The sequence below is a fragment of the Acipenser ruthenus genome, chromosome 26 (assembly GCF_902713425.1).
Source record: "Acipenser ruthenus chromosome 26, fAciRut3.2 maternal haplotype, whole genome shotgun sequence".
Taxonomy (NCBI): Eukaryota; Metazoa; Chordata; class Actinopteri; order Acipenseriformes; family Acipenseridae; genus Acipenser; species Acipenser ruthenus.
Window position 1 is genome coordinate 23,109,680 of NC_081214.1, and position 22,671 is coordinate 23,132,350.

Genomic DNA, 22,671 nt, shown 5'->3' on the forward strand with positions numbered 1-22,671 from the left:
GTAAGACGCCTTGGATAAGGCGTCTGCTAAATAAACAAATAAAAAAAATTATAAAATAAAAAAAGCCCCTGCGTGGTCAGAGTGATGTTTTCATGCATGTAGTTCAGCAGCACTGAAAGTGTTCAGAACAGTTATTGCTTAGGGAACAGCGCCCCTACTGGCGATCAAGGGGACCTCCCCAGGAAGGGGTGGAGGTCACTGAGTGGGGCTCAGAGCGAGTGCCCGCACCCACTGCAAGGCTTCCCGAGACAGCTGCCAGTCCCAGTGCAGACTCACTCCTCTACCCCCTCCGGAGATATTCAGAGCCACGGAAGTGCATGGAAATCCTGCTGGGAGGTCTCACTAACACTGGGATAATTGCCTGTTTTTAAATAGCGTTTCAGGTGCTAAATATAAACACTATGTAAGCTGTTTTTATAAATAGCACTCACAAAGGCAGACAAGGTGTTGTTAAACTGTAGAGCAGTGGACGACACAAGGTTTGTAAGACCAAACAAAGAGACTCAAAGGTGTACCAGCACTGGTAAAACACAGACAGACAGCAATAAGTCAGGTCTTGTACAGTGGAGCTGAGAGAGGAACAGAACGCAGACACCCTCACCAAAAGCACCCTCCCTCACAGGTACAAAGAGTAAAAAACGAACCCGAGGCTAGCTGTATTCATTCTTAGCGACCGCTGAACATCAATCAGTCAAGTAAAATTAAATCGAAGCTAATTGAAACAAATTATTAGATTTAGATCCGCTAATACCAGGCCACAAATAGTCTATAAGACGTGCCTTTCTCTTGCGGTGGAGTTAAAAAAAGTAACATTAAAGCCAATTGAAACAATACAGCAAAGAAAGATAAAAAACAGCTTGGATGGATCATTATACTGCGGGGCACTGGCGCCCTCTTGCGGTTTCAATTTGTATTTTTTAGAGGAATACGTGCAATGGCTTTGCGTTTAAGATGGGCTTTAATTCTATTTAAACAGAAAGAGGCTACTGTGGTTATTTCTAATATGTGTTTACCAATTAAATGTATGAAATGATATATCAAGAATATATAACTGAGGCACATGTTACCATCGATGGATGATTTAATAGACTGATACATTTGAATCCCGTCAATACGAGAATTCATATTCCAGACCCACGTTTTTGACTACATTAATGAATTAACATTCTTGAACCCGATTATGTAGCTGCTTGAACGAGCTGGGAGCCCGGCAGCACGTGTGCTGTGCACGCACTCGTTCTGTGATCTGCAGTAGAGCACGAGTTGTTTATCAGCTCACTTGTCTTGATGCTGTGTGCGCGCACACGCGTGTGTTATTTTATGGTTCGGATAGAACAGGTGTTACATGCTGTAGAGACTGGGGAAAAAAATCAATACCGAAAGACTATAGATTACATTCCGTAATAACAATACTACTGATGATAAGGATATTCGAACAGCTGTTTACTGATTATCACAAACAAAAAACCACTGGAGCAAAAGCTTAATAAAGTAACACTGTTTACAATCTGAAAGTAACACATTATTTATTTATGTATCGTCTTTGGCACTTCATGACGTCATGCACCCTCTGTGTAATGATATTTGTCAGTAGAAAGTTGCAAAGGGCTAAAGAATGTAATCAATGTGCATTTTCTAAGTGTCACATACATTTCGCTTGAGACGTTTACATTATAACATATGCATTAGCGTAGTCGCTTTTCCTATGTGCATAATTGTTTTTGATTAGATAAACTGCTGTACAACCGCACAGTACTTTTGCTAGCTTGGCAGTATCCCGATTCCTAACTGTTGGACCATTGCGTGTATAATAAATAATGCAGGATGTGTAAGTATACAGCAGCTAAGTTCGTGCTACTAAGTGCTGTGGATATACGGCGTCATCTGCATTGATGCTATCCTGGAGAAAGGACCCGGCCTTGGTGTAACTAGTTTACGCAGTGCATTAGGGTATCATTTTACTGTAATTTTTTGTAATCCGAGAAAACGGCGTGACAGCTTCAATGGGTTGAAAATGTGAATTCTCTTTTGCGAGTATTGACAGTTTGTCGGATGCTTTCCGGGGCAGCGGTTGTCAAATCAACAATGCTCCGTAATGAATCATTGATGAGCCTTTTAAAACTGATAATGACATGTCACTAATGTCCATTAATGATCTCTCTGTAGCTCTGGCATGGGCTTGATGGTTCGCGCTGGTTCCTTGGAGAATACTTTAAATATGCCTTAAACTTTCCAGCAGCTCTTTTCTTCGGATCTGTCTGTGCTAAATGCAGGCTGCGATCGCTTTGGCTTAACAATCCTTTCTCAGAGAACATGGCTTTCCCTTTAAAGAGGTCGACATCAGGTAAGATGCATTGGGACTGGGCTCTGTCTTTGAACCATGCTGTTTTTATATTATTTAAGAATAGATTTGTGTTCTTCCTTTTTCTATTTGTTGTATTAGTTTGATCGAGATTGTTGAGTCGGGTCGAAGCAGTAAAGCCTTTTGTACGTTTTTTGTTTGTTTGTTGGAAATCGTGCGGTTCGTTTTGCTCTGTCGTTTTTAGAAAGTGGGTGTCATTGGTTCTTTCTGTGAACTGTTCAAATCTGAAGTTACTGCTAGGTTGCCGTGCTCCTGTAAACACAGCGCGAGCAACGCCCTGCGTGCGAGTGAGCTCTCCGAGGTTCTGAAACTGCAGGCTTACCACAGCGCGGCTGTTCGACAGAAACACTTCACAGCGACAGGAAGAGACGTTGTTTTTGTTAAATACAGATTTCTCTTTCAGGAATCTAATTGGTTTGATTCTTTTAATTCTGGATCGAGTTTGGCATACTTGTTTTAACCCGTCGACTTAATGGAGGCTACCGCAAAAAAAGAGTGTCTCTCAAACGGTGATAAATCCCTGAATGTCTATTTTGAGGTTAATCGACCTTTTTTAAAAATACTTTTTTTTTCATGTAGCGCTCCCTTGTGAATCAATAAAAAAAACATAATATTCAGTTTTAAAAAAACACAATTGCAAATGTAGTTTTTTTCTTTAATATCCGATTATATGTGAGTTATATAAAAAAAAAAATTGAGCATTGTTCTTTCCAACAAAGCGAGGCAACGCCCAGTAAATTGTGACAGGGCGGTGATCGGTGTTGGTTTGAGGCTGAGAGTTTGAGCGGGATATTCATGGAGTTACAATGATATTTTAGCTTGCACCTTCCACTGTTTTACTATACTGTGTATTCAAATATACCCCTTTCTCAGCATGGGCGGTCAGACAGATGAGTTGAAAGGGAGAGGGAGAGTGGTATGTGGCTGCATATCAGACAGCCACCTGCACAGTCTATACCTTTACATGTAAGGAAAGGTATCCACTAATACTGCAGATTACATTATTTAGGTATTTAAAATGTAAAATTCAAGTTAAATGAATACTTTATACCCTCCGACTTTGCATGTTTATTTTGTATCTGTTTATCACCCTATGATACGTGTTTCGTGCCGATGTCACGCTACTGCTTCAATAAAAACGATCGTGCAAACAAAGAGGGTATGAGGTATTCATGTAATTAAAGACCAGACTACAATTTGATTTAGCTTCAAAACATCACATGTTTTTTTTTTTGTTTGTCTTTTTTTAATTGGGGTGCATGTTTTGTTTAGAGCTCTAGATGGCGCCCTTGTGCAGGTTTTTTCTTTGGGCTGATCAAAATACCAATAGCATTGTAAATATGTCCAGTAAAGTTGCATAACAAAAACCCTGCTATAACGTAATCCTCTCTCTATACCGTTAAAATACACACTTTGGTTTATTCTAAAAAATACAATAAAAAAACCTTTGAAGAGGTTTAAGGATTATCCATGGTTTAAATGCGATGATAGTTCTCTATGTGTGTTAGACATGTGTTAGTTCTCTATGTGTGTTAGACATGTGTTAGTTCTCTATGTGTGTTAGACATGTGTTTTTTGGATAAAGCTGGTAACCGTGTTGGTTAAAGTCGGTGCTGGGTGGTAATGCCTAGGCCAACATATGAACAAAAAGAACATCTTAATTTAATTAACACCACCCTTCCGTTAAAAAAAAACAGCAGGTAGTAGACTTCTATAGTAAACACGAATACCCGTAAAGCACAGGACCCTGTGTGTGTGTGTGTGTGTGTGTGTGTGTGTGTGTGCGTGTGCGTGTGCGTGTGCGTGTGCGTGTGTGTGTGTATCCGTTTCCATTCCAGTTTGACAAGCTATCACTGCAACTCAAATGCAGCAAGCCTCTGTGCTGTGTAACAAGTTGGGCTGGGCGATGTTTGTGCCACATGTTAATTTATAAATTCTCAAACCCGTATCTGCTGGTTTAGGGGAGTCAGTACTGTTTGTACTAGATACTGCGCGTCACCGTGCAGCCAGTAGCTTTTCCTCAGCTGTTGCAGCTGTGCTCTTGCTAAGCCGCCTCTACCCGAAGGATTTAAGAGTTTGCCTTTGTCAGGGATCGAAGGTGGCGACCCAGTTGCTGTCTGTCTGATCCGTGGTATTTGGTGACCACAGTCACGTTTGTTTGGGTGTCTGTCTCAATCACACAAGGGTAGCCTAGGGAGCAGATGTGGGCTTAATTCCAGAGCTGATCTGTGCCAGAGAGCCAGCGAACGAGAGCCAGCGGGCATCAACACCAGGAGAGCGCCGCGCACAGCTGTCTCCCCCAGAGCCGCTCAAAGGGACTCGTCACGTATTAATGTGGAACGACTTGTGTGTTAGACTGTATTGGGATGAGAGAACACCAGCGTCTTCACAACGGTTTGGAATTTGATGGGATTTGTATTTGATTGCAATTGCAGAAGATGTGGGCTTTGTAACCCAATCACCCGATTCTTTCTGGCTTCGTTTTATTTGTATTTGTAGTTTCGTTATTATAAGTAGTTCTTGTACTACAGCCTACTGACAGGTATATGTTATGCGTATAGATTCCCCGTTGCTGCAGCCAGCGGAGTCTCTTTGATGCTGAAGTCAGTTCCGCTCAGCTGAATTGCTGGTATCCTGACAGCACGCACTTTTCTTCTCAACAGCGGGATCGCACTTAGAGGATTTTTGGATTTTGCCACCTTGACTTGAAATTTAAAACAAAAAGATTGAAAGAAACCACGAGAAGAGGCGCGCTGCAACAACTATTTCTAATTTTCCGACTCACTTCATTCTATTGATGTTTTTTTAAGCAGCACTTTCTGTAAAGAGGGTAGCATCAGATCCCTCTCTGCCTCTCTTCCTGCCTAACAGGTGTTTTTTTCTGGCTCCGCATTACAAACGACGGGATTTGCTCTTTCTGGTTGGGATTGTGAAGGTTTTTTTTAAGTGTCGTATATCTGTAGGGAACATGGAGGTTGCAGGATGCGTTGCACAGACAATGAATGATACTTTGAAGACTGACGCTTGTCATTTTCACACTCGTTCTAGCGCTTTCTAATCGGGGAGCTCCACAGTGTAAATCAATACACAACTACGTTTGTGGAATCGCCTTCAAACAGCAAGACATGCACGGCTGGCTAGATACGCCCAAATAATTCATTTAGTGTTGCATAACAAGCTTAAAAGGTGATAAGGTATAATTTGCTTTGAGGGGACCTACTCTGTTTTTGCTACCATCTTTGGCAGCGCAATAATGGTGACTCGTGTTTCGGATTTACATTAGTGTTCTTAGTATTCTGGTTTATTATTATTATTATTATTATTTTGTTTCTGTTCTGTGGAGAGTAGAGGTTTAAGTTCTTGGGTTTTTTTCTGTTCGCGCTGAAATGGCTGCGGCTATAGCCAGCGCCCTGATCCGTCAGAAGAGACAGGCGAGGGAACGGGAGAAATCCAATGCCTGTAAATGTGTCAGCAGTCCCACTAAAAACAAGGGGACGTGCGAGAAGACCAGCAAACTCAGCGTCTTTTCCAGGGTTAAATTATTCGGCTCCAAGAAGCGCAAGAGGAGGCGACCAGGTCTGATCTCAATGTGTTGCTTGGTTCATTTCATGACCATTATCACCAACCATTTCACCATTCTCGCTATTTCAATGGTGAGGCGACAGACAGATTGACTGTCTTGTTCTCTCTCTCGTTCTCTCTCTCTCTCTCTCTCTCTCTCTCTCTCTCTCTCTCTCTCTCTCTCTCTCTCTCTCTCATTTTAAGTTAAACAACACCAAACCGAACGCGTACAGATTGTAAAGGTTTCTATTGATATAATACATCACCACCACCACTCCTTTCTGTATGTGTTTGCCTGTAATAATGAACTACCATACTGTGATGTAGATGGGAAAATCACCTCCCGAACGAATTATTGCGGTTAATTCATTCCTCACTTGAACGCTTTTATTTGAATCGGTGTGTTTTATTTCAGTCGTGTCGATAACAAACTTGAAAGTAAGCTTAGTAAATACATCTGTTTTCTATGTAAGATAGCTTTCGTATATTATTATTATTATTATTATTATTATTATTATTATTATTATTATTATTATTATTATTATTATTATTATTATTATTGTTGTTGTTGTTGTTGTTGTTGTTAGTTTGTCACATTGGTGTTCATTCTAATCCAGATAGGATTTCTACCAAGGCATGATTTATAGACCCACTTATTAAAATTAAGTTTATTAACTTAAAGGCACAGTTTATTTATTTATTTTATCTGAATAGTAAATTTGCACAACAATTTTTTTTTTTTTTTCAATCAGTCAGTCCTTGACAGAATACTGAACTCTATGGAGACAGAATACTAAACTCTATGGAGACAGAACACTAAACTCTATGGAGACAGAATACTGAACTCTATGGAGACAGAATACTGAACTCTATGGAGACAGAACACTAAACTCTATGGAGACAGAATACTGAACTCTATGGAGACAGAACACTAAACTCTATGGAGACAGAATACTGAACTCTATGGAGACAGAATACTGAACTCTATGGAGACAGAACACTAAACTCTATGGAGACAGAATACTGAACTCTATGGAGACAGAACACTAAACTCTATGGAGACAGAATACTGAACTCTATGGAGACAGAATACTGAACTCTATGGAGACAGAATACTGAACTCTATGGAGACCTGGGCTGTGTGCTTCCCAGATTAGTCAAAGTGGAGCCTCCACGCATTGAAAATAGCTTTTTTTCTTTTGTTCAAATAAAACTGAAAAGGTGCCGGTGGATCTCATTATACATAGTCATGTATTACAGGAAACTTTCTTAAGTATTTCCACAAAGTGTCTTCATGTGTGTGTGTGTCAGTGCAGAATGATGGAGTCTGAGCTGCCTGTAGAAAACAGAACTGAACTCTCTTCCATCCTGACTACACCACTGGAATGCAATAGATTCATTCTTGCGTCTTTTTTTAATTGGATTTTATTTTTTTATTTTTGTAATATTCAAATACAGGTCATTGTTTATTGTGTGTGGGTGTGATATATTACCCGTATTCACAAGTTATTATTAATTATTTCACCAGAAAAACAAACAAACAAACAAACAAACAAACAAAACAGATTTGGTTGAATAAAGTGTGGTCACTGCACACTCACAGTTGCATGTTATTAATATTTAGAAATATATATTTTTTAATAATTCAGTTAAGCCAGTTAAAAATAAAATATATATTAGACTACTGCAGATTCTTGAAACATACTGTCTTGCCCCTCGAGGCTCTGGGATTAAATGTTTCCTCCGCGCCCTGATGAATCGCACTGGATTATCCTGTGGGTATCTTGTTGGTTACCCCTAAAAATAAGTGACTGATGAAATCTAGGAGGATTCCCCTTTAATAGAATCCAGGGGAACAAACCAACCCCTAAATCATTGATCTTTAAATCTATTCAATATGATAACATACATGATCATTTCCTACCCTAAAGTATTGTGTGGAGGTGCATAATCATGGTCTTCACTGGAGTGGTTCCTCACTGACAATCCCTATGGACAGGGAACGGGTTTGGAACAGAACAAAATGACCCTGTTCTGTTTTCCATGTCTCCACAGAGCCCCAGCTAAAAGGCATCGTAACCAAGCTGTTCAGCCGGCAAGGGTTCCATTTGCAGTTACAAGCAGATGGAACAATCGACGGAACGAAAGAAGAGGACAATGGATACAGTAAGTACTGCAGCATCTTTACACTGTGTGCGTGTGTCTGTGTGTCAGTGTGTGTGTGTGTGTGTCTGTGTGTCAGTGTGTGTGAGTGTGTGTGTGCGCTCATTGGCACTGGGTGTATTGCCTACGCTTTCACTCAGTGTAGTGCCTGTTTTAATCACTAATCTTTAAAACTGACCTGCCCTTGGTTAAAGGAGTGGCGAGAAGCTGGGTTCAAATAATAACCTTTTCTACATGTGAAGCGTCTGTGCAGTCTATAAACGTTATCAAACAGACTCACAGCGCGGTTCTTTTTGATCTCTACAGCGAGGTCCAAGTCTGTTTTTTTTTATTATTGAACACACATTTAGTACAAACATGAAAGTCCTGAACTTCTCATGTTGTGGTGGTGCCATTCCCATCTGACCAGGCAGTGCCGGCTCTACCTTGATCTGCCAAAGAGGGGACCCAGAGGGGCTCTCCGAGTGACGCTACCCGCTGGCACGCTGGCATGCTGACACGCTGGCACGCTATCATACCGTCTGGTGGATTCAGGACTCACTTTCAGTGGTAAAAGTGTTGAATCTGTAACTTTTTGCTGCAGAGGTGTGTGGTGAACAGATATGCACAGAGTGACTATGGGAATAGGAAAGCCATCTCGTGTTGTAAAAGCATTGCTCTGCGGGCCAGATCCCCAACACAATACTTTTGTCAGGTTCATAAGCCTCCTTCTGAAAACCCTTTCTAAGAGCTTCCCTGGAGAAATGCAAGCCTGTTATCTGTAGATGCCATCACTCAATAAGCATGTATACATTTGAACTATGTGCAGTAAACTATGCACACGGTAGGGTTCAATACAAGAGAGGTTCCCTTTCCTGAGCCGTTCATTCAAGCTCCACTGTATTGCCTACTGCCTTCACAAATACCACAAATTAGAAGTGGATATAGATAAAGACATTTCTGAATGAAGGTATGAAGAAAAGCAGGCAGGGGTTTCCTGCAGTTTTTTTTTTCCTGTGCACACACACCCAGCCAGGATTCGTATTGTAACAAAGCAGCTTCTTAGTGGCGCTGGAAACAGCGTCTTCAAAGAAAGAAATAGGAGCTCTTTTATTTAACCCATTTAATCATGGTCGTAATCTGTAGTAACCCATGGGTAGAGGTTTAATGAAGGTGCAGACATTTTACCTTGCAAAACAGCATTTGGTTTATTTATTTATTTAAAAAATAAATGACTTTAAGAGTTTCAAAGCTGTGAAGCATTATAAAAATAGTGTGGAGTCCGTACTGCATCTCCATGGTGACAGGCAGGCAGGCAGGCAGACAGGCAGTCAGGCAGCGCGTTCATCTCAGTGAGAGAGAGAGTCAGAGGGTCCACACCCACACAGTGCTGTGCCTCAAGAAAAACTGCAGCTTTCCACTCAGCCAGAGATACTCAGAAGAGCCTGGGGCTGAGCCAACTCTGAGACAGGAGCAACTCCGAGGCAGGCAGCTTTCCCTCTACACCATAAACACTGCAATCATTACCAAATGAGATACTGTATGCATGAACTGGAGCGATTGTTTTCTGCTGAATCGATAGGAATATGAATTCTTAATTTGATGACCCCAAAAAGTGTAAAAAACACAGAGAGAAATAATTGCTTATACAGCAGATACAGTATTTATAGACATGTCAATGTATTTTCAGGTGTGTCCTGTGAATGGGATGATTAGTTTTACAAAGGTTATCCTAGTACAGCATAATATAGAAATATCAACATCAAGACTCTTACAGTTAGTTTTTTATTTAAGCAGGTTAGGGAATGATTGAAGGAATCACCATTGCTCTCTTTAGCAAAACTGTGATTAAATATTCAAGCTCCATAAATATTTGCATTCAATAACAGCCCCAACTGGGAAGGCACTGCTAAAAAAAATAGAAACTACTTGCTTTGTAGCCACTTCAGTGTTTAAGTTCGGTTTCAAGTCACTTCCACAAAAATATATATATATATGCGTATAAAATCGTTTTTTTAGAAATGTAATTAAGAAAGTTAAAGTGCAGTAAGTCGTCCAAACAACAGTAGGCTTGAGTCAGACTGCAGCTTAGCTACCAGATCTTCTCCTCTCTGTTAGGCTCTGCTGTTCATCTGTCTGGGTTTCTGACTACATGCATCGCCCAGCCCTCCCGCTGAACTAGATCCACTTGCTCACGTAAAGCTCTATTGTTGCTGGAGTGAGCTGATCATGTGACAGCCCTGATTTCTGCACAGTAATCCTCCGGGGAGCAATCTCGACAGCGTGTGTTTAAGCCCAGCGGGGCTAGATAAGGAGCAAAGTTAATTTCCTACTTTGTGGATACAGAGAGGGCCGTCCTTCATGCTCGGAAACTCTTCAATCTCAACTGTGTGGCCAGATCCGTTTGATATAGGTGTTTGGATAATATGAGATGAGGGACCCGTTATACGTTATAAATATGAATCATGGTATTATAGATCTGGCATTGGCACTATGCATGTGGTATAATAACATTGCAGGTTATCAGTTGCACTTAGTTGATACTCTTCATTTCAGTTTTTATTTTATTTTATGGGAGGAGATTGAACTAGAACTAGGATATCTAGTTTACACAACATCTAGTACAGTTGTCATATTACTAAGATATGGTAAAACAAAAACATTTTTCAAATAAAACAGTGCAAATTTACCCAAGCCAGATTTCTTCAAATGTATTCAAAATCAGCCAAGCTGTTGAACACCCAGTCATCATGGGAGTACTAAAAGCAAGCCACACGATAAGAACTTTAATGATGTCCGCAAAGAAGACTTCAATTTAAAAAACAGCAGTGTGCCAATGAGCTGCTGCTGCTGCTGCTGCTGCTGAACCAAGTACAACAGCTGGTGTTCCTGTGAGGCCTTTCATCCAAGTACGAGCCAGGCCAACTCCTCTTAGCTTTGCCATAGCTGACAAATAACAGCAGCACATTTACCAGCCAGCTTTTTGAAACAGCAAACAGCCCTTATCACTAATGATGGAGACATGATTCAGTAACTGCAGCTCTGCATGGTTAATCTTACAGTGCCTCGGTCATATGGACCCGTTTGGAAATGTATGAAGCGTGATCTGAAGATAAGAGTAGCGTTCTACACAATGCCATCTGGCAACGACCCAGACAAGCTGCTTCTCTCGCTCTCTCTAGTGGAGCCCCCGGCCCCACTGCTGGAGTGTGTCTCTGCGTCGCAGTAAGTGTGCCTCTTGAATCCACAGGGACACAGGTGTGCATGGTAACGGAGAGGAGCAGGCAGTGCAATGCAGTGACAGCTCGTGGAGGCGGGAGGGTGGGCGGCGATGAAAGGGTTGAAAGAGGCAGCTTGAAACAGACAAGATGGTGTGATGTCTTAGCACCGCGCTGCCTTTGCCAAGCCAAACCTTTATTTATCCAGATGAGTCAAGTGAGAACAAATTCTCATTTCCAGTGATGACCTGGCAAGAAGCTCACACAACCACAGCAAACAACACAAAACACAATAAATAAGGAGTAAAAAAAACATATAATCAATCATAAAACTCAACAGCAACTTAGCAGGCACAGATATCAGTCAACAACGGCTAAAGGCAACCTCAGATATGAATGGTTCTGATTTTAACGTGTGTTGAAACTCATTACAGTCATTGGCTGCTGCAAAATGAAACGATTGACGACCAAAACCTATTGATACCCTTCAAGGGAACAAGCCATTTCATAAAACGAATGGATCTTAAGTTGTATGATGAAGAAGAGTGCTCCAGTAAACTACGCAATTAAGCAGGCGTTTTCCTAATTAAGGTTCGGTAGATTAACATATACCAGTGTTTCAGTTATATGTGTCGCAGTGTAGGTTCAGGTGATTCTCACTGGCCCTCTCGTTACCCAACGAAAATGCAATGGCTATAAAGCGTGAGCTGCTTCGCACTTAGTAGGTAATTGTAATTGTGTGCCTTGCATATGAAAACCCAGAGAAACACAGAAGGGAAAATGTACAGGTCAAATCTTTTTTAATTACTAACATATCCAAGAAACCAAAACTGCACTCAAATAATAATGCCGATTTTTATTGATTTTCGCATGGCTTTGAAAAGGGAATGCAGGTCAAACGCTGGAGTTGATTGGTTCCCGCATGCGGACCGTTTATAAGCAGCACTATGGACACGCGTACAACTGTAATGCTTTTAATTTTGATTTTTAAAATAGACATTAATTACATTTCTTTTGCTATATAATGTTACATTTAATTACAGATGCTGTTTAAGTTGAAGGCTCAAGTACGCTGTGATCTGTAAAGCACAGAATGTTATCAATTCAGAGCAGGCCTCTGCTGAGCGGCAGCCCCTCTGGAGCTCCCCTGAACAAGAGATCTGAACTGCTTGTGTGGAGATGAAACATCCTGTCACAGCTTGACGCAGTAGCTTGACAAAAAATAATTCATGTAAAACAGAAGCACAGTGCTGCAGAATTATAAAGAGGGACGCGCGTTCCGAGAATCTTTTATAAGGGTAGATTGCTCTGAATTAGAAATCACTTAAAGGCGTGGATGCAGCGGCAGGTATTTTTAAAGGGCTTGTAACAGATGGACTATTTTTGGTCTCAACTATTCTCTTGTTCTACAGAGAAATAAAGACAACCAGTATTACCCGTTATGCCTGTGATGCCTGACATATGGACACCCTGTATATAGAAGTCAGTTACCATTGGTTTATACCAGTTGGCATATCAAAGAAGACCAATCAGATTGCAGCTCTGTCTAACAGCACAGCTTGCAGTTAAGAGCTGTGCATCAGTGTGTTTGATTTTGCAGAAAACTCCAAACTTGGCTTTAGATTCTGCATCTGGTCACATCAGTAGAACTTTGAACTTGTAGTCCAGCAGACCCTGGTTCAAAAGCAGGCCTGCAGACTAGTGAAGTAACTCATCAATCTGTATTGACCAGTGTCATTTCGTTTGCCTCCCCAGCCTTGTTTAACCTCATCCCCGTGGGTCTACGAGTGGTGGCAATCCAGGGCGTGCAGACAAAGCTCTACCTGGCCATGAACAGTGAAGGCTACCTGTACACATCGGTAAGTGAAGCTGCTGCCCAGGGGTGGGGGTCACTGTTACATTGCTTTAGTAGCCAAAGCCTTATGAAGACGGTAGAGGAGCAGGGATCTGGAATGCATGCCAAGTCCCTGCAACAGCAGTGTATGATTTACTGTAAAACAACGAAATGCCATAGGGGTGGTTTTTTGACGTTCTTCCTATTAGATTGGAATCGGTTTTTTTCTCCTGTATCTTCTTGTTTTTTTTACTCTCTGAAAGTGGATTAGGGGCATTGTTAGGGTGCAGAAGCATCTGAGTAGGAGATGGAGAGAGAGGGAGAAAGTGTATTTCCAACAGACTGAAGATGGATGTTTCCATAGAGAAAGGAGCAGTGGTGGAGAAACGTATTCATCACTGCAGTGCTGCGAAACACAAACTGATTAATGAAATGATGGCCCCCCGCTGATCTGCTTAACAGCAGTCTATTTATTTAATTATTTATTATTCATTAAAAGAAAAAAACATACTAAAATCTTTAGAGATGAAAACATCAATCACACTTCTTAAGGATGCAGTTACAAAGCACCTAGAAATCAAACAACCATTTGAAACAATGTATAATAAATACAAGTGTATTACATTTCAATGACACAATACTGGTGTAATTGTCATGTTATAAAGATGTTATAAACGTTTTGTAGAACTGTATTTGTTACATGTTATAACACTACAATAACATTATAATAATAATAATAATAATAATAATAATAATAATAATAATAATAATAATAAACAGTCTAATAGAGTTTACATATCCTTTATAAAACATTTATAGATGAATTATGGAGGCGTGTTTGCAGCAAACATTACGTAATAGAAGAACAACAGTTGGACACAGTGACACAAATGTATTTCTGTGTATCTCAAGCAAGGCTTTGTAATATGTGTAAATACTGGAGTATGGGTAGAAACCACACCATTGTCATGCAGACACTCTAAGGATTAAATCCACAGGCTGCTTTTAGTTACCATACCTTTGCAGGTGCCCTGCTTTTCAGTCCTATTGACAAATGTCAGTCCCAGATACCTAGGGCTATTGGACAGCACTCATTATTTTCAGATTGCATGCTCAAGACAGTATCTAACTGCAAGTAGAATACACTGCAGATTAAAATTAAGACTCCCACTGCGTCGCACTTCAAGCCTCAGAGCTTTATGATGAGCTTAATTAGACACACCTGTGTGTGGTACTGAGACAGAAAGCAGGGCTAATGAGGCTTGAAGTACAATCTAGTGCTGGTCTAAAGAAGCAGTTCTGTAACTGAGAGAAGCTGTCGCTACACGTGAGGAGCTGGTTTTGCAGAAGGGTGCTCATCATCCTGAGAAGGAGTGAGAGGACCAGCCCACGCTGGTGAGTTTCAATGCTGTAACTAATTTAGTATTATGCTAGTAAGTGTAGTGGCTGCCTGTCCACCCACTGTATCCACAGTTTACCATGCATTTAAAAGATTAAATAACTGTGGCACGGATTCAAACGCACCCCAGTTCATTTCTGAGACTTTCATCTGATTTTAGACGGAACAAAAAATGCGTCTGTGAACGTGATGCCTTGCAATACTGCAGTACTGAACAGAAACTTGCCAGCAGTTAGACAAATTCGTTTCTGGGAGAAGTCTTTGTCAATGTCTTTTTTATGTTAGAATGAAAGACTTTTCAATTACCAAGTAACAAAACAAACAGCAACTGTGATAACTGAAGGCTTATAGAGTTGATGCAGTGTTGGCATTATAGAATTGCAAATAATATATATTTTTTAATCCTTTTTTATCTTTCTGTTTTAAGGATAGCGGCAGCATATTCAGAATGCAAAAGGGGGCATATCTTTCTAAGCATATGTTACGATTGAAATTTGTAGTTACCATTGATGTGAATGTATTTATTCACACACAGGTTAAATAAATATTTCAGAATTGTAAGGCATCAGCATTGTAAATAATGTATATCATACTGTATATAGTGGGTTTCATTGGGTTTCTATTCTGCTGACATATAGAACATGCTGTCCTAGTTCCAGGATGCGTAACTGGCAGGAAATATATATCTATGGTACAACAGTCACAGGATAAGTGTATCCAGTGCAGCTTGAGATCAGTGCAAGCTGTTTTCTGTGCGTTTCTCTCCTCTCAGACACAGTCCTGGGGGAGTAACGCACAGCCCTTGAATATGTATTAGTTTTACATACCAGCTCCGCCACATAAACACCTTGCTTTCTGAGAGAATAATGTTTATTTATGGAGACAAAACAAAGCAAATTGCCCACCCACTATGGTATTGCTTCTCTTGTTTTTCCAAGAAGATGTAGGAAACGCGTGCAACTGAAGTAATAAAAGAGCCGTTTTTTATAGCTGTGTTTATTTAGCTGAAATATAAATACCAGAGTTAATAAACAACAGTGCGTGCCTGACTCTAAATGTTTAGTGTCTTCATATTCTTTATATGTTCCAGAATGTTAGCTGTTTGTTTTTAGTAGCATGTTTCACAAAGCAATAAAGCAAGGGGGTTGAGCACTTATCTTGTTTTTGAAAGGTGAAAGACTTACTCCCATTCCACAATGGGTTTAATAAATAATAATCATCATAAAAAGTGATTTAATAAAAAAAGAAAATAGTCGCTTGTGTTGCTGTTGTTATTTTTTATTGTAATTTTATTTTTGAGCTACTTTAAAAAATATGTCATGCATGAAAGGGTTATTATTATTATTATTATTATTATTATTATTATTATTATTATTATTATTATTATTATTATTACTGCATTGAACTTCTTGTCTGCTAGTCTAACTGAGGTCCTCACTCATTTTGATAGGAAACTATAAACTGTTTTAAGATGTCATTTTGCTTCTGTATTGGTGTGAATTGAGAATCACACATTTTCATAAGTGTTGTTTACGTGTGTATGTATTGTGTTGTGTGTGCTTGTCTGCCTCTCATTTGATTGTATAAATATAAAAACATCTCAAAGCAAGAACATTTTTCCAGTTTCAGGAAAACTGAACAGACCTGAATGATATGAAATCTCAGCACACAGTCCTGAATGATATGAAATCTCAGCACACAGACCTGAATGATATGAAATCTCAGCACACAGACCTGAATGATATGAAATCTCAACACACAGTCCTGAATGATATGAAATCTCAGCACACAGTCCTGAATGATATGAAATCTCAACACACAGACCTGAATGATATGAAATCTCAGCACACAGTCCTGAATGATATGAAATCTCAACACACAGACCTGAATGATATGAAATCTCAGCACACAGTCCTGAATGATATGAAATCTCAACACACAGACCTGAATGATATGAAATCTCAGCACACAGACCTGAATGATATGAAATCTCAACACACAGTCCTGAATGATATGAAATCTCAGCACACAGACCTGAATGATATGAAATCTCAACACACAGACCTGAATGATATGAAATCTCAGCACACAGACCTGAATGATATGAAATCTCAACACACAGACCTGAATGATATGAAATCTCAACACACAGACCTGAATGATATGAAATCTCAGCACACAGACCTGAATGATATGAAATCTCAGCACACAGACCTGAATGATATGAAATCTCAGCATACAGACCTGAATGATATGAAATCTCAACACACAGACCTGAATGATATGAAATCTCAGCACACAGACCTGAATGATATGAAATCTCAGCACACATATTGTTGCTCAGTCTACTGGTTAGCTTTTGTTTGTTTGTTGAATCCTTCACAGTGATTATATATAAAAGTGATGCATTGTGTGTTAGGTTCTGACTTCGATAGCGTGGTGACAGGGCTGGGTGGGTGTGTTATCAGTGAGTGTGTTTCATTCAGATCCTGTGTTGAAAGCAGAGGCAGTGAAGCGTGACTCTCATTCACTGCCTTCCTCTCCAAACTGCACATCAGCCTCGGGATCTTTCTTTATAAGCACAGTTGCTTAAAGTTACATTATACGTGTTTGTCACTTTTTTAAAATACCTATTGTAATTAAAATATTTGAGCAAATGAGAAATCAACACTGGGACTAAATTGCATAATAATATTTCCAGTTTAATTGACCCTTTTGTACATGGCGACCTCATATGGGACGGATGATAAAAAAAAAAAAAAAAACCTCTTCTAGTCTTTATATGGGGACACCTGGAAGATGCAAAGGAAAAAAAATGGAAAAAACCTTTTCAATGAAAAATATATTTATTATGTGTCCAAAACTACTTTTTTCAGCTATTTTAAAAAACATTTCATGCATGAAAGAGTGACAATTATTGTTAGTAGAAGGGTTTTATTCTTATTCTTATTCATAATAATAATAATAATAATAATAATAATAATAATAATAATAATAATAATAATAACAGCAGCAGCTGAACAGCAGGCTTTGGTAAAGTGTTGCTTAGCTCTGTCTCAGATCTCATTAAAAGCTGAACGATTCACTGTGTGACCTTTTCTGGCAGAACCCCAGGCTAAGCAGTGACAGTACTAAAAGATAATAAAGAGAAACCCCCCAGTGGCCCCAGAGTATGAAATTTATTGAGCTGAATAAACTGGGGTTTTGTCAAATACAGCAGCTAGTCTGTTCCACTTTAGGGCTGAATTGTGAGACGTGTTTCCTGATTGTTAAAATGTGCTGCGGTGTCAGTTCCCTGATTAGCCGTGCTCAGGATTTCCCTGCAAGCATCCTGTTTTTCCGGCCCTGTATTATAATGGAGCAGGGCTGCCTCTGCTCTCTCTGAAGCAGGGTCCGCGCATCATTATTGTCTTGTTTCAGACTCCCAGGCCTTTCTGAGAGGCTGTTGTAGAAACTCTGACAATCATCCTATCATGGGTAAACTGCCAAAATACTGTGGTAAACTTGTAGAAGGACATTGCTGTAACACAAGTGTCTTGGTTAAGACCTCTGTGCAGTGGGCTGTTCAGGAATGTGAATCCAGCAGCGAGACTCAGAGGATCCCAATGCAGAGACTGGGTGAGGGATGCCTGAGCCTGCGGGGGTATTCAACTCCATGTTGCTGCTTTACAATGTATTGTACCAGTTGTGAAGCACTTTATGCTATTTTCCAAGTCATTAACCAGCCAGTTCCACCCCCCCCCCCCCCACTGGTTCTGTGCAGGCAGATGCATGTTAAACAGCATGAAAGTGTGTTGTTTTTAAAGATATTTTATGTCATCAGCATGCTGTTGTTCAGGACGTGGGTCAGCGTCTCCCTGTGACTGCATTGCAGCTCAGCCCAGTCCTGATTTTACCGGGAGTCGTTGCGTGTTTTTCAGCATTCCTAAAATGGACACTTTGACCCATTGCTGCATTCTGGAAATCCCCTGACGTTTAGTTCTAGTCTCCCATGTTCTGGATACGACGGAACACATTTCTTGCTTCTGTGTGAAATCTCCAGCCATAGTCGAGAAGCCGTTGAAATTGGTTGTTCTGAACTGTCTCATGTATCCTTGTTGATAGCATGCAGAAAGGCTAAAGGAAACATTTTGCCTAGAAGTCTTTCTCAGTGAGTATTTTTACACCGATAGCCGGTTCAGGCTCACCAAGCAGATACAAAGCAGCACCCTAGTTGTTCCTTTTTTTCAATTTCGTACAATAGCAGAAAGCCTTGAGGCTGGGTGTTATTGTTTGTCATAATATAGAGAGACAGCGTGCGAGTGTGAGAGAGAGGGAGAGGATGTGAGCAGCAGTAAGAGTCAGAGTGCAGCAGAGACAGATCCGAGCTCATTTGTAATCCAAGGCAGTGAGTGACAGCAGTGCAGGTTAAGTCTCCTCCTGATCAGAGTAAAGCGAGCTGGTGCCTCTCCTCTGGGGTGCGGGGGCAGCCTCTCTCCCCCCCCCCCCTCGCTCCGGAGCCAAGGTGTGAGGCTCTTGTGACGAATCTGGAGAAACAGGAGCCCTCGAAGGAGCTTGTTGATGGAGTGCGCTGTCACGGTGAATCTCAGCAAGCTACCTCCACGCACACCCAGCACACACAGCGTGGCTTGAAGGCATGTTAGCTCTCCAGAAATAACAATGAGGAAACGGGGAGCTTTGTGCAGCTCAAGTCAGAGATGAATAACCAGGTTACTGCATTAAACCTGGAGAAAGACAGCAGGGGAGCCGAAGCCCTTGGAGAAACGAATGAGCAGAAAAATACCAAGCAAGTGAGTTTGAGTCAAGATTAGTCACACAGGTGCCTGCAGAGGAGCCAGTGCTGCTGAGCTGGTCTCAGTCTACATCGTCTGTATTTGAGCTATGAACCTTGAATATAACCAGGCCATCTGAAATATTATGACTACTTAACACCAGCTATAAAGTACAGTCCACTCCCTCTCTGTTACCAGCTTGATGTTAAGACCAGCTCACTAAGTGAAGATGCCACTCTCATTGAAACCAGCCTGCTAATTACACCGTTCTATTCAGTCCTTTTTGTGGGGCTAGCAGTGACTGCAGTGCAGTAAATTATAATGCAGTTATTTTAAATACAGGATGCCCTATAATTCCAGCATCAGAGGCCAGATCATATCTTATGCAGATTTAGGTTGTCTCTGTTCAATGGGACGGCCACAGCTTATTGACTATCTGCACCACACATCGAAATGATCTGGATTCGTTCCTCTTTGTGACATTTCACACAATAAAATAGAGGCAAGCAATATTAACAATTATTCCAGTGATGTCTGACTTTTGTTCCACCCTGTAATAAAATGATATGCTTCACATGCAACTCGATTGAGAGCAGGGCGATGTTACTTGCTCCAAAGTATGAAAAAACCTGAATTAAGATAATGTTGCTTTAGCCAGAGATATGAAGTAATGCATCTACAGTATACAGCTGAGCTCAATGCCTTACATGGCAGCTGATGAGGCCGGAAGCCAAAACACTGCAGCCAATATATATCTTGAATAAACTCTTAACATGCATCTAGATGCTGGAATCTGTAGCTGTGTCAGGTCCTCTTTGTTTCCCAAGGACACCCATTAAAACTGTGCAGGTCCAGGGCCGCCTCAGGGGACGCCTCAGGGCCACCACATATGTAGGCCTGCAACCCAGTAACTACAGTAATCCGTGATTTGTATCAGATCTTATTAATATATATTTTTTTCAAAGCAGATCAGTAGCAATTATATTTGCCAATGCAAATTACAAAGGCTACTCACCTGTCATCTTCCAGATAGTGAACATTAAAAAATGTAGTTTTACCTACCAATTCCCCTGTTACACACCAAAAACGTCAATTTTATATATATATATATATATATATATATATATATATATATATATATATATATGGTGTGTAACAGGGGAATTGGTAGGTAAAACTACATTTTTTAATGTTCACTATCTGGAAGATGACAGGTGAGTAGCCTTTGTAATTTGCATTGGCAGTGTGCAGTATGTATAAAATATAACGAAAACATAGCAAAGAAACTAGCATTACTGGCTTATGAAGACTTGACTGCTTCTTTCTTGTGTTTAATTGTACCCTGTAGTGCTTTTAATAATATTGTTGATGGCTGTCTCTTTAGCTGTTCGCTGTGCTGTCTTTATTGCAATCTGCTGCTCTGCTCTGAGAAAAACTCAATTAAAGATCTCCCTTGGTTTTCGACCTCTGCAAGGAAATTGGTCTCACTGAAAAAGTTGCTGGATTTTAAAGACCTGTCATCAAGCCAATTAAGTATTTCAATATTTAGTAGCAATACTGCAATTACCCATCATGCAACTGCAAGAATCCTTACTTTGTGCATAAATGGCCATTTGTTTTATTATATATTTATACTTTATTATAAAAGTACGCCTGTGTGCTGTAAGCCCATGCTAGAGTTTAATGTGTGCTTTCAATTGATCGTTCCTTTAGTTTAGAGCCTTAATACAGTTTTTTTGATCACAGAACAGACAAGAGGGCTTCATACTCAAGGCATCAAGCGTTCGTGCGAGTGTGCGTGCGTGCGAAGTTACTTTCCTGGAGTTCTCCAGTAAAACTAAACTGCCACATTGTTTTTAACCTCTGATTACATCAATAAAAGAGATGATAGGGTTTGAGGTATGCAACTGCATTCTATGATTCTATGGTTCTGTGATTCATAATTAGCTAGAAAAATAATAGTTAAATTTCACGGCCACATTTTTTGTAAGCTGCAGTGACAGTTTCATTTTTCGCTTACTTGTTTTCTTCATGTTTGCACACCATGATTGAGTGTTACAGATGATCTGTATAGCAGGCAGGTCTTCAGTTGAGTTGCCCCTCTTAGTCTGTCTCTTCCAGGTCAACAGCAGCTTTAGAGAAGAGCTATCGGCTAAAAGCAGTCTTGACTAGCATACTTTTATTTTTCCCCTGATCTGAAGTTGTCAGTAAAATATAAAACTCTCCTGACTTGTACATGTATTGACAGTTTGGTTTAATGATTTCTGGTGCAGCTGGAGGGTGTTTATGTAATCTCGGAGAAATTCCATTCAGAATCTCGGACTCAGATATCTCTTTCATCCTGACAGTGTTTAAGACAATTCCCTACGCTCCCTGGTCCTCAATTGGTTCTTAAGTATTGCAGTATTTATGAGTCAGCTATACTTTATATCCTTTTCCTTTTTATCATTATAATGTACATGTGTAGATTGGTTGCTGTTCTCTAGCAGAAACAGGGAAGGAACATTTCTGAGGGATAATAGGTAAGCCATTTAAATCACCTATGCCATTAAACAATTATCCCATTTATAGGGATAGACTCAAAAATACCGCCCCCCCCCCCCCCCCCCGATTTAACCCTTTATCTTTTTATCTTGGTGATATTGAATCAGTTAGAAGTTTAAAATGAAGTCCAGCTATAGCTGGAAGTTTGATTGAGCAGCACTGCAGACCAAAGGCAATGCACACAAAGCCACGCTGCACTTCTAGAGTGAATCCTTCACCCTGAGGGACAGAACTGACAGTGCTGAAGGTCATGTAATAACTGAGCATTTCAAATGAATGTTATCAGTGATGATGAAGGGAATACAAGAGAAGTTATTGGAACCTGGGAATAGCAGGTTTAAAGCTGCTGGTATCGTCACGTCCATACCCTCGCCTGTCCCCTGAGGCTGGGGCTGCTTTCAAAGAGATTCATAGGAGCTGATGATTCACTCAGGGAAGCTCATTTACTGTGTCCAGATACAATGAGATAGTGGAAATAGCAGTAGTGTAAAGTCATTTTTCTTTCTCTTGCTTTTTTTTGGTTTGTTGGATTTTGACATTTTAATTGGTGTCTCGCAGAAAATGTTGTTGGGTGATGTTTATGTAAGGTAATCTTCCATTCATATACTGTACTGTATAGAATTAGTATAAGACTATTCCCCAAGCATCCTGGTCTGGACTGTTTCTGAAGTCTTTTTTATAAATAATAGGCTCATAGAATATTCTTTTTGTGAGCACAAAACAAACCTTCTTTTATCCAGCAACAGTCTAGAACGGTTTCATGAATATCAAACTGTATTTTATTCATAAAGGATCATGAACGCATTGTGAATAGGTCCCAGTGACACAGTGATTCGTTT

At 40.3% G+C, this 22,671-nt stretch overlaps 1 protein-coding gene across 6 annotated transcripts in view; it reads left to right on the forward strand.

The window, feature by feature from the left end:
* The window catches only part of LOC117430763 (fibroblast growth factor 13), a 90,482-nt gene that overhangs the window by 62,560 nt on the left and 5,251 nt on the right, over positions 1–22,671 (forward strand). For 4 of the 6 annotated variants that reach the window (XM_059001122.1, XM_034051206.3, XM_059001125.1 and 1 more), the window contains 2 exons: positions 7,979–8,089; positions 13,039–13,142. In XM_059001122.1, the coding sequence (XP_058857105.1) occupies positions 7,979–8,089; positions 13,039–13,142 (215 nt within the window). Of the gene's footprint in view, positions 1–2,052; positions 2,345–4,138; positions 5,939–7,978; positions 8,090–13,038; positions 13,143–22,671 lie in introns of those variants that run through there. The other 2 variants (XM_059001126.1, XM_059001123.1) reach the window with 2 other exon arrangements.